Source organism: Copidosoma floridanum, unplaced genomic scaffold, assembly GCF_036245765.1.
Source record: "Copidosoma floridanum isolate Cflo_tuat_1 unplaced genomic scaffold, Cflo_Japanese_pri ptg000022l, whole genome shotgun sequence".
Taxonomy (NCBI): Eukaryota; Metazoa; Arthropoda; class Insecta; order Hymenoptera; family Encyrtidae; genus Copidosoma; species Copidosoma floridanum.
In genome coordinates this window covers 5,276,575-5,290,139 of record NW_028321899.1, presented here as the reverse complement: position 1 = coordinate 5,290,139, position 13,565 = coordinate 5,276,575, and the positions used below count along the sequence as shown (strand labels likewise).

Genomic DNA, 13,565 nt, shown 5'->3' with positions numbered 1-13,565 from the left:
CAGTATATTTTCCATACATCTTCACTTCACAAAATTATTTAACGTAAAGTAGAAAAAGTCTGTGTTAAAAATCATGCAATTTATATTAACATACATATTTTACCATTATGCTAAATAATCTCCGAGTATCGTACGTTTGGATTGGCAGGGAAATCAAAAAAAAGATTCTTCGCTTATACTTCATATTGCAACAATTTAGACACGTGATGATAGAGCGAGTTTTTTCTGTAAGGGTTACGAGTTATAGTTTTATACTTAGTGAGCCGATCTATGACGGGTTACTCATTGACTGCATGAATAAATATAAAATCGTTCAATGTTGTGTGGTACTTAATAATCCTCAAAAATAATAATAATGGCTCATAAGATAATTTTGCCAAATTGTTATTAAAATATCTAGAAAGTATTTTGAGTGCACTGAAAAAAAATATCCTTAATTCAAATACATGCATTTATTTGAATTTGGTTTATTTGGATTCAATGAAATATTTATTTAAATGGGTAAAACTATTTATTAAGCTACAGACGTATTTGAATTTAAAAAATAATCAATTGAAAAACAAATATTATTTATTAATATACAAGAAATACATGATTTATTCGGAATTAGATCATGAAAAACAAAAGTAACAAATATTTATTAAAATTTAATTCATATTTATTTGGTTCAACGAACAATATCTTAAGATAGTATTTTGTGCATATAAGCACTCTCCGAAAAATATTCTTCACAAACAAACGGTTGACTAAAATATTAAGACATATATGATTTATTCGAAACAAAGAAATCGTTTATAAGAATACGTTCGAAAAAACGATTTTTTGTTTCAAATAAGAGACATTGTAGAAAAAGATTAATATTTATTTGAATCAAGAATTTTAAAAACATCAAGTTTCTATATTCGAATAAATTGTTTACTTGTCAATATTTGGTTTATTAGAATTGATTTTATGCTTTACTTAAACAGCTCGAAGCTATTGTACCAGTTTTTTTTTGTCAAGAGCATAACAGGCTGTAGGTCAGCGGTCTACGCGTCAGCGTGACACCAGGGACATATGGGGTCAATCCCATGGAACATCGGAGTTTGTCATCATATTTTCAACTTTTAATTAATTTAATAAATATCCTTTGTATGTATGCCCATTATAATAATATATATGACTAACTATAACTGTATATAATTATTTATAAGAATAAGCGATTAACTATACTATCATTTTAAATATGCACGTCATCACTTATCAAGTTATATAAAAAAAAGAACTAATCAAATAAATTAGCAAAAATACAAATATGTATGTACCTGTATAATATCTATGTATCACAATAATACGTACGTATTTCAGTGGTTAAATATTAAATAACAAATTCTTTAATAAATCGTATACTAATTCTTAAAAAATACATACCTATGAAATTCATATAATTTATTTATTTTCTATGATATACTCAATTTTAGTTCAAATAAAATTAAATAATTAATATACCGAAACAATTGTAACACCCGTATTTATTGATACATTGTAAAGATTGACTTATAAACTCGTTCTTCATTTATTTTGAAATGGATTTAAATCTCCATCAAGTGACGACCGAAACTGTTAAGGAGGCTCCCTTGTGCAGAAATGCCAACCTACGTCGTAGGTCACAAATTTTCTCGCAAACTCAAGTATAGTTGGCATCACTGACGCAAGAGAAGATAGGCTAACTTATGGAAATACAATGACTTGATCAATTTTTATTAGAATATCTCGAAATTTTCCAGGGTAACACTTACTTTGCTAGGCGTCATTCGAAAGAGGTTTTTTTCTACACAACGTATGCGCTCTTATTACGGGAACTGTTGATTTGTTCGAGTTTTTAAGTTGTTTCCATTACGTGGGTGAGCTCCATCACCATAAGAATACGTGTTAGAAAGCACTACATTAAATTAATAATATTTTGAAATTTCGCAGGGTAAGCGATATAAATAATTTATATCATTGGATTCAGTAGATTTTCAACTATTAAATTCATTTGGTCTTGGTTCGGGAACTATCACGAGGAAGCCTCCTTAAATAAAAAAAGATGAGAATGACCCGATTGGTCAAAGTCGTTTTAGTTTTAACCAATAGTAACGCTACCGTGCGAGTGAGCGACGTAGAAGGATGGTGCGAGAAAAACGCAAGTTCAGTAGGTTATTGAATTAGCTCAAAATATCGGTATTTTTAACAGAAGTTCTTCCAGTGAATTTAAATAGTATAAAATGTTAGCAAAGAACTGAAAATTATGGAAAAACGATAGTAATAGTAATGTTTTTAAAACAGTTCTTTACAATTCTAAATATCAGGAGATATTTAGAGTATTCCCCATTCAAACCACGCCTTCTCCTCTACCAAGTAGGGCAACCCTTTCTGCAGTATTGGGATTGGCTATATAACGGTGGCGCCATCTCTTGATGAGTTCGCAAGCATCGAGAAAAGGCTTTTTGGCAGGCTCAATACTTAATCAGTGCTCCCAAGTGTAATTAATTTATTCTTTATCAATATTAATTAATTGTTGTGACAGTGTGTGTAATAGGTAGGTTAATTAAAAGTGTGTATCTATGAACAGCACTTTAAAATTGTTAACAAAGTAACTGAATTGCCAATTTTTATTTATCTTAAATTTTTTAATGTTAACATTTGTGTACACACTAAATAGGGACTATGTAGTTAATTTTTAAAAATACACATTATAGTTTTTAGTGAACAAAAATGTATTTAATAATCTACAAAGTATACAAGTTTCGTAGTTTCAAAAAATTATTTGCAAGGCCGGATTAAGTAAAAAATGCAAGCATATTTTGGCAGCTTTGTTATTTTGCAACAGGTAAGAAAATTACATTCAATTGTTTTATTGAATCTACTTATATTATTCCTATTCACGAATAAAAAATCTTACTACTCCCATTAATAGATACAATAAAACAATTGAATGTAATTTACTTGCCTGTTGCAAACTAACAAAGCTGCCAAAATATGCTTGCATTTTTCACTTAATCCAGCCTTGCAAGTAATTTTTGACAACTACGAAGCTTGTATACTTGGTAGATTATCAAATACATTTTTGTTTACTAAAAACTATAATGTGTATTTTTAAAAATTAACTACATAGACCTTATTGAGTGTGTACACAAATGTTAACGTTAAAAAATTTAAGATAAATAAAAATTGTCAATTCAGTTACTTTGTTAACAATTTTACAGCACTGTTCATAGATACACAATTTTAATTAACCTACCTATTACACACACTGTCACAATGATTAATTAATATTAATAAAGAATAAATTAATTACACTTGGGAGCACTGATTAAGTTTAGAGCCTGCCAAAAAGCCTTTTCTCGCTGCTTGCGAACTCATCAACAGATGGCGCCACCGCTATGTTGGCAATCCAAATCATTTCACCGGTATACTTAACAAGCTATTAGAGAATTTTTTTTCATGCAATATTTTCATTATCAACCGTATATCCAAGATAAGCCTTACTTCGTTTTATGGTATATAATTTTTATACTGTAGTTACGTATTCAATAAGGGAAGTTAATTAATATTAAACGATATATCTTTAAGTATATTATGTAAACCTAATTTTCGGTGACCGTAAGGAGGTTGGCTTTCTTGAGTGATATTTCCAATGCAAAAGCATAAAGATGTAAGAAATAATAAACACAACATTGATAGACAAACTGTAATTTGATAGTCGAGAAAATGGCCCTTGAAAAAATATTTTTTCAATTACTTGGATTTAAATATGCATTTAAATTCTGAGCAATATCAGCGTACTCAGGGTGACAGCAGCTTGATTCAAAGGCCACTACATTTTAAGAATAATATTTTCAACTTCCAACATTATCACACTTATGTTTGCACGTTCAGTTTTTTACATCATTGGTGTGCCGTTATACAAATTTATTTTTTTAGGAAAACAGCTGATGCAGCTATCATCAGCTATGAATAGTACGTATTAAAGTTAAAATTAAAATTACTAACAGCCCTCAGTTTCATCGGTTTTCACTGCACACAACTGACACATGACGTATTAATAATAATTAATGTTGAATGTAAAAAGTGACACAGTTGTGATAAAGTATACTTACGTATTTAATGTAATTCAAATAAACACATATTCGTAGCAAAAATATCACACTAGATGGTCGATTGTATTCGAATGACCTCTGACGAATTTACATGTGAAACCACTGACTTCACCATTAATGAAACGAGCACTTCACCATTTCAATCATACGTAAAATCACACGAGTGGCAGCTGAGTGACAATGGCAGAGCATACGATCCTGAAGTAAATAAGCGGAACCTTGTCTGCTGTGTAACTTGCCCCGTACAGCAGCCACGATGCTATAGTAGATACCCACCGCCATTTTAACAGGCACGTCCACCTTTTTTTCGTACTATCAGCGGTTACTTATCCTTGTGGACTTCATGAAGAAGGTGCTTATAGGGGCAACAGGAATAAAATAAAAAGTATTTTAGAAAAAGTGACATCGACAGTCAAAATGTCATCCGAGAAAAGTGCTGTCAGCTTGGAAGTTTTACATGTAACTATTATGTTTTAAGTGTATGATATTGACATGAGAAGATAGTTGCCTATGAAACTAATGAATAAGCGTACTACCAAAGTTGTTTTAATTAATGTTTGTTTACTTATCAAATAGCTACATTAATTTTTGCTATAAACAAAACGGTACAACATATACGGCGTGTTAGTTATCCCCTTTTTATATTCTAACTAAGTAGTACTCAATAATAATTAATATAATGCTAGTGATACGTAAAAAGTACTATCAACAATTGTTACTCTTCGTTGCGGTAATTTTTTCCGTGATAGATAATATGCTATGTTATGTGAGGTCGGTAAAAAAGAAAGCTGGGAGAATGTAGCGTACCTGACGGGTTACTCTTACCCGGGCGCTTCGATAACGACTGCACTTCAAGTACAACTCCAATTACAACTTTTCCATTTAATTTTTTGGTATTAAATGTAAATTGTTATTTATAGCAAAAAAACTACTTTTTCCGCCTTCTAACCTAAAAATAGCACCTTCTCCGCTTGATTTCGGGTTCTCAGGCAGAAAAATAGTATACGAAACTCGTTCGAAAAACCTTCTTTACAAACCTCGATACGGCCCTCACCTTCGGCTCGTGCCATAAACCTCTCAGTTCGTAAATCGAAACCTTTGCAAACTCGTACGCAATATACTATTCGGACTTCTGCGAGTTTTTTTACTTTGACATTGATTCGCCGTGAAACTGAAACGCTATGTTTTTTTGAATTATTTTTATTTTGTATCAACGCATTATTTTCGTTAGCTGATAGGAGTATAATAAATGTGTAAATTAGAAGAAAAAAGAAAAAAAAAAAAAAAAAAAAAAAAAAAAAAAAAAAAAAAACTGATGTATTTTTTGCCACATAATTGAGATTAACTACAGAGTTATAAATATTATTTATACATAATACCAACATGCGGTACCGACATTGTGTTTTTTCAACAGGATGTAGCAGAAACATTCGGAGGGGCAGTTAGCCAAATCATGTGCAATTAAGTCGTCCAGAATGGTTGGAAGTTCGAGGATTTAAGGATTAGATAATCTTGTTAGCTTACAGAACAAAAGTTAATTGTATTGTGTGTGAAAAAGAATACAAGTCTCACTTCACAGGGTTAAAATATCATGCTCGAAGTAACAAACATAACAAGGACGCTGGACTAACAGAATCACATCCCGACTCATATTTTATACTACCAGAAAAGAAAAAGTCCATAGAAGCGAGAAAAAACCCGTCAATGAGCTAAAGTTCGTGGCAATGCTTGTTGTGCGAAGCATTCCTTGTTACAGAGCACCTTCTATGATGCAAACTTTAAAGGCTTTTGATCCTACTTTTGTGTGTGGAAATCTTTGCAAGTCAAGCCTCTAAAGCCCATGCTATTTGCATTAATGTGATTAGTCGTTTGGAAAAAAAATTGCTTAGCACAGATTTTGAACACAATACAGAGATAGAGGAACGCTTATTTTAATATTTTAGTATACGAAGCGACTGATGTCAGTAAAAATAAGACTTTTGCAATGCTAGTTGCATTTACCGATCCAGTTGATGGCCGCATAAAAGAAGCTCTGTGGGAGTCAGCACCAGTGTTTGAGTTGAACAAAAAGGCGGATGCAGGATCAGCTCGATTATTTGAAGTTATAGAGAAATCTTTTGGAAATTACAACATCCCATTAAATAATATTATGTCCGTAACTGTCGATGGATGTCCAACAATGTCAGGTCGGCGGACCGGCTTGAGAGCACGTATAGAAGAAGCCATTTCTGATGTGATTTGTAGTGTATGCCCGGCGCATATTACACACTTAGTCATACGACACGCTATGACATTTTTACCAGATGAGTTGAAATCTTTGATTAATAATTTTTATAGTGTTATAAATTTTTCTTCAAGAGCACACAACTTGTTAAATAAATAAGTACATCTTAACTATCCAAAGCACACAATACTTCGATGGATTCAAGTACGCTGGTTACAATTAGAATTGTGTGTGAACTGCAATTTAAAGCAATGGAATATAATATTAGAAATAACCAAAGAACTAGCAACTGAAGGAGATGAATGAGTGAATGAATTACTTGCACAAATGCTGGAAAGAGAAAGTAAATGTTTTCTAATTATGTTACAGCGTATTCTGCCTTTTGTTAACAGATTGAATTTATTTTTCCAAGACAATAGCGTAGTAATTCAAGAAGCTGAGCGCCAGATCGAAGAATGTTACAAATGTATTATATCTTTCTTTATGACAAGAGCATACGTAATCAATACTCCTGCAAAAGTTATAGATTTATTAGATGATACACACTATTTGGCATATGCTGATTTTGACTTGGGAGAGGAGGTCAGACATTTCATAGTATTATGTAGTAAAGTGTCACAATTTTTCTGCAAAACAGCATGTAATTTCTTAATTTCTATCGCATTGGAAATACGCCAAAGGTAAGTTGATCACATAAACTTAAAGAAGAAAAAAATTCTTGATACTATGCGTCATGACAAATAAAAAAAAAGATGGCAAAAAATCGCCTAAAGTAGGATTTTTACCCTGGCTAGGTTAAAATAATGTATGAAAAACCACTGTTAACCCTATAGTGTCTACATAAGAAAAAAATTAAATTTTGTAGTAATAAGTAGGCATCTGATATGTGCATGAGTGTGAAAAAATTTTAGATAACAACTACTGTTTGTTTTTAGGTTTATAGAATTTAATAATCCTCTGTATGAAGCCGCTTCTTTCTTGGATCCTTGCAACGCTGTGTCCTTCGAGTTTGCTCCCATGGACTCATTGTTTTGATACTTTTTTAAATGTTTTCTAAAAATTAGTTGGGAATGAAAATTTGGCCAAGATGTTACGGACGCAATGGGAGAAACTTTCAACATCAAAACACTTTACTGACATAGATGTCAAAAAAGTTAAAATTAACGATTTCTGGTATTATGCCAACATATTATGTAATGAAAAGGAATGTTATCCATTCCAAGAGCTGGGTTCAGTCTGTTTATCAGCAATGCCAATTCCTTACTCAAACGTACTTCTAGAAGTAAAATTTAGCAAAGTGAAATATTTTAAAACAGACAGACGAAGTTGTCTAAATGCTCGTAGTGTAGATGGGATAGCAGTAGCTCGTGAAACAATTAAAAATATGGAGAAGAAAATTTCGATCCTCCACAGGGAATGATTGATTTGTTACTTGAAGGAAATTATTATTATTATAAGAGTTCAGAATGCAAGATTACCTGTATAGAATAAAGTATGTAATTGGCCTTGTTAGGTGTGCCTAGCGACACATAGTGGCCATGTATGGTACTGAGATAATCAGGTGATTAGAATGAAATCATCATTACAAACCACTTTAAAATAACAAAAAGACAAAATAAAAGGCTTTGACAGGAGCGAAAAAAGTGCTTGAGTGTACAATAACAATGTGAAGTTAGTTTTTTCGGTTGTCTCATGATCATATTAAAAGAAAACAACGAATAAACCTGCACTCGTTAGGTTACGTTTTCATTAACATTCGGAGCTGCAGCTCTTCAAGACGGTCCGTAACTGTCAGTAATCGTTTCTGACGCTACTTTATAGGAAAATACAACCTAACGGGTGCAGATTTATTCGTTGTTTTCTTGTAATATGATCATGAGACAACTCAACATTGTTATTGTAAACTCAAGCACTTAAAACACTTTTTTCTCTCCTGTCAAAGCCTATTATTTAGTCTTTTTGTTATTTTAAAGTGGTTTGTAATGATGATTTGATTCTAATCACCTGGTTATCTCAGTACCATACTTAGCCACTATGTGTCGCTAGGCACACCTAACAAGGTAAATTAACTCAAATGAATTTTTTGCAATTAAATCGCTTATATTTATATTATGTACATGTACATTAACAACATATTGGTCACTTTTAATCAGAAAATGTGTTTTGTGTATTCTTAACAATATTCGCAATTATAATAAGTAAATATGTTATTTAAAAAATGTGTAGAGTTTAAATATTTATTTTTTCAAGTATATATACATTTACAGTTTACAGCTACATACATGTAATAATTAAATAATGAATTAAAAGCTTAAATAGAAGTGGAAGTATTAAACTGTTAAATAAATAAGACGTGTAAAATGAATGATCAATTATGTTGATATAATATGTCGTTCTATAAATTTTCTTATACAATAAGTAGTGACTGTAATTTTTTTAGGAGTTTGTATAGTTTGGACTAGTTTAAAAGAATAATTTTAGTAATTAACATACCGTCCAATATGTCCTAATATTTGTTAACGCTATTGCGATATCACTATGTAATAGTTTAGTGCATGTAAGGTTTCATATTTATACATACTAATATCTTAGCCCCGGTAGGTAAATCAGAAAATGACCATGGGCTGTGTTTTATGATTATAGAAATAATTATTTGGTGACTTTTTTTAAACACTAACATAAGATTTTCCATTGCTTTTAAAATTCAATCAACATGTTTTTGCCTAATCATTGATTATAATTTACTTTACTCATTTAATTCAAATGGTGTTATCCAAGATACTATGGGTATTGTACTAAAGGATAAAATTAAAAGGAAAATTATTTTGGATAATAATGTTTCATAATAATAATTTACAGCTTGTGCCTATGGCGTAAAAACAATTTTTCTAACAACTCAAAAACAATTTTTGTTTGTACTTTTTTGAAATTTTTCACTTCATAATTCACTGCAATCGAGAGCACTGATTTGGACTCACATGCTTTGTGTACACACACTCCAATATATACACACACACATATGCATACTTGAAACTACCATGCCCACTTGTAAATACATAAATAAACTTTTTAGAATTTTTTCGCACACCAGAGAAAGTTAAAGCTTTCTTTGAAAACACACTAATACATTTACAATTGATGCTACACGGAAGTCACTAAAATTGAACAAAGAAAAGCTAGTGATACATGTTTGTGCATATTTGTATGTATGTACATATATATAATATACATATGAAATAATAGAAAATTTGAAGTCAACTTGCACATAAATAATACAAATAAGAAAATTTTCTGTATTGATTAATTTAATAATATGTAAAGATGCTTACCATCAGTTCTTTTAATATTCACACTATTTCCAGCTTCGATTTTACAAATAGGTTCCATATTTTAAGTGTGTAAATTGTAATATGGATCAAATAAGAGGACTCAATTTACTAATAAAAAGAAGTATTCGAATTTTCATAATCAGTAAGGAACTCTTTTGTAAAATCTTGTGAAATACCTAATATCTGTCCAACATTTTATTCAATAAAATACCAAAGTTCAGTTTACTCATACAATACATGAGCATTTAAAGACACACAATAAATCTTTACCTGGAAATACATACACAAAATTTTCGATGAAGCAAAATTAGACAAAAAAAATTACTTTAGAAGTGTCATTTGTAAGTTATTGGGACAACTATTCAAATAAAAATAAAAGTGGCTGAAACTACCTAAAGAAACACTAACTATAACCTATTTAAACAATGCATTTGTAGAACAAAAATTTTTGAAAGTCTCGCATGAAATATTATTTTACGAAATATTTCACTGAATTCGTATGTCTTGTTTCATAGACAAGTAGGTCTATGTTTTGTTATGTCCGACATCACTACATGAACGAAGGGTTTTGACACGAAGACAAACGTCAACACAACGGTATTATCACGATTTTCATTATTCACGGTGATAGAAGTATGGTACTAACGTTACGGAGTGACCAGATTTTATGAAAATTTTTTAATAATTCCATCACAAAATTAATTCATAACTAATAAACATAAATACTTAACAACAATAAACTTAATAACAATAAACTACCTCTAACAGCGTATGACTGAAGAACCGCAAAGAGATACATTTGCTAATAAAAGCACTTTTTGTAAGCAAAACATTTTGTCACGTAGAACGTAGACGGTTATTGGTTATTCAAATATTAGATATAGAACAAAACTCTATTGGAACCGATGTACATAAGGCCCTACAATCCGACAGATGGCGTACTGTAGCTAAGAGTGTGGGGACCCTCTCACACACATGTACACTTCGGCTCTCCGTCCTTCTCCAACCATCCGCTACGTGTCTAACCATTTAACTCGACCTTCTCGCAAGTGCCCGGATTTCATGTTGGTTAATATATAAGGGCGTTTAAGATTGAGCTAGGGTATCCCCACCGATATAGGTATCTAAGGCAGGGAGCACGTCATCAGCCTTACTGATGAGTCCTGGCGTGCTCCCGGGACGAAACATCAAAATAATATTTTATCTCTCAAGTAGATGACAACATTTCCTACAAGAGAAAATCACCCACATTAAGTATAGTATAACTTTATCTACGAGTTACATATGTATACGACTAATTTGTATAGATGGACTTGTTGGAGATTTTCTCTTAGCTACAGTACGCCATCTGTCAGATCGTAGGGCCCTCATACCAATTAAAGTTGATTGGAAAATGTTTCGATTCAAGTTGATTAAAATGAATGAGAAGAAAAATAATATTCGAGATGTGAACCCGCCTGTAGCATTGCTCTCATGGCAATCAATGAAACTGACGAGAGGCAGGTAAACGAACCAAAATAACAAATAAAAAGTTGAATCTCCAAGGAACAAACCGACTGCGTAGGTTATTATCAACTGTTTTTTCATTAGAGATTAAACTTTTTCTCCAACGGCTCCTATCTCAGACATATTAATTCGGTTTATTTACCTGCCGTCAGTTTCAATGATTGTCACGAGGGCGGCGCAACAGGCGGATTCAGAGAAGTGAGCTTCGAGGGCCAGGCCCGGCTAAAAATCGATAATGTCACGTTAATTATTGCGTGAAAAATAGCGTGATTTTTGTACATTACGTGATTATTTGCGTGATTTATGATGTGATTTGTTACAATTCAATAACGTCACGTAATAAATAACGTGATTTTTTTTGGCCGGGGGGGGAGGTCGAGGGAGTAAGAAGATAATGTCCACCATTTGAGGATGCGTTTCGTAAGCACTGGCCGTTTAATCTAAGTATTTAGATAATGTGTAGATCACTTATTAGTGTGAGAGAGATAACATGGCATACTTTTACCCTTACACTTTAATGTCATCTAAAATACCGAGATACTTGAAAATTAACTGCTGGAGCTTACAAATGCTGCGTTCTTAAGCTTACGCCTTTCCCCATATGAGTCTCAGGGTGCGTTCCGTAAGCTCCAGCAGTTAATCATTAACGTTAATCTTCAAAGCATATACATATATATATACGTCACGATGTACATATATCTGCATAGGTATATACATATATACAGATATATGAGTAGAGTCCTCAGGAGTCTCAAATGGCGGCTAACCAATCAGCAGCGGTCCCATCGGTGTCTACTTTCTCTCTCTACCACCGGGACCAGGGGTGCGTTCCGTAATCTTCAGCAGTTAATCTTCAAATATCTCGGTATCCTAGATGATATTCAAGTGCAAAGGGAAAAGTATGACATGTTATCGCTCTCACACTAATGAGTTACCGACACATTATCTAAATACTTAGATTAAACGGCCAGTGCTTACGAAACGCACCCAGATGACGGTATCCTTCCTTACTCTATATCTTATCTTACTAATATATAAAGCAAAGTAGCTAAAACCGTTGTAATCGCTAAACGCGAAAACTGCTGAATCGATTTTGCTAAAATTTTGCTTACTGATTCTTGATGATTCTGAAATGGTTTTCATATACCTTTTTTCTTGAAAAAGTTAATAACAATAGCGATAAATAAACTCAAAGTTTTTCTAAAATAATCTAGCTTTGCGCTTAAGTTCACTAGAATCTACTAGGTGGCGTCAAGGTAAAATTGAAGCCACCCCCCCCAATCAAATAAAGTAAAGAGTGGTTACAACATGCCCCATCAAATAAACAGGAACCCACTACACCAAGAACAGAAGAGTCCGTCGTGCAGTTGGGCATCCCAACTACCAATGATACTCATCTTTCATGGACAAGCGAAATAAGTCGATTTTTACCCCAGGTCACCAAAAGAAACGAGTGCCACAGAAAAAAAGGCGTTTGAAACGTTAACGTCACCGATAGAATACCAGGAAACGTTTCTATAGCCAGAACACACAACAAGCTACAGCACTTCAGAGCTTTGTAGCCGTTCAACCATCCAACCTGGTGCTGTCAGAGAATTTTCTACTTCAAATGCGAGTCAGGGAAGACAGCCCTAAAGAGTACGGGCAGCCACAACGGCCTCCTTCTTAATGGTCGTCTCAATGGCATATCTACAGAGAAGGTATTCCGTAGGCCCACTTTCCTGACTACCGATGAACGGTTCCGGGGAACCACCTAAAGACAAGATATTCTTTGTCAGCAGCGTACCTCCCTTCCTGTACGGTCTCCGTATACAAAGACTCTAAGGATAAGCGTCAAGCTACCCACAGCTGGCTCTTCATCGTCAAAAATAATAATAAGGAATAGCTGCAAGTTTCACTACCAGCCCTTTTCAGGGCCATTAAAAGTATTTTCGTTCCCTACTTAACCATCAATCTCATCAGTCCTTTTCAGGACCACCTTTGTAAGCGACAAAAAAGCGTTAGCATATGCGATGTTGCATGATAATAGTGGTGGCAAGAGAATGCGCAAAATGTAAGGGCTGAAACGATGAAGGCAGGGACAAGTATGTAGGGCTAAGCCCTAAGCCTAACAGGAGCAGGTCTTAAGCAGACGCAGGGGAACGCCTTGTACTCGTCATTCTCGTCAAGCCACCGATTGAAACCATGGACCTCGTGGAGCTTGCTCCTTGAAAATGGAGATCACTAATGGGCACAGACCTAAGGGCGAAGTAGTAGGGCTGGGGCCATCAGGCTAAGAGACACCCCACCTGAAAAAGAAAGACGGTATTCCATGTGTGATTACTTCTGTAATACCTTCAGGAAAGCCATGTGGCATTACATATGGTTTTACGTATGGCATTACAT

At 33.3% G+C, this 13,565-nt stretch overlaps 1 protein-coding gene across 2 annotated transcripts in view; it reads right to left on the bottom strand.

Moving 5' to 3' along the window:
* Klp10A (kinesin-like protein 10A) overlaps positions 1–10,492 on the bottom strand; it is a 592,557-nt gene extending 582,065 nt beyond the window's left edge. Inside the window, exon 1 of one of the 2 annotated variants that reach the window (XM_089594987.1) lies at positions 10,434–10,492. In XM_089594987.1, coding sequence (XP_089451113.1) covers positions 10,434–10,473 — 40 coding nt within the window. In that variant the 5' untranslated portion in view covers positions 10,474–10,492. Of the gene's footprint in view, positions 1–9,674; positions 10,339–10,433 lie in introns of those variants that run through there. The other variant, XM_089594986.1, reaches the window with a different exon arrangement.
* Between the last annotated feature and the right edge of the window lie 3,073 nt (positions 10,493–13,565).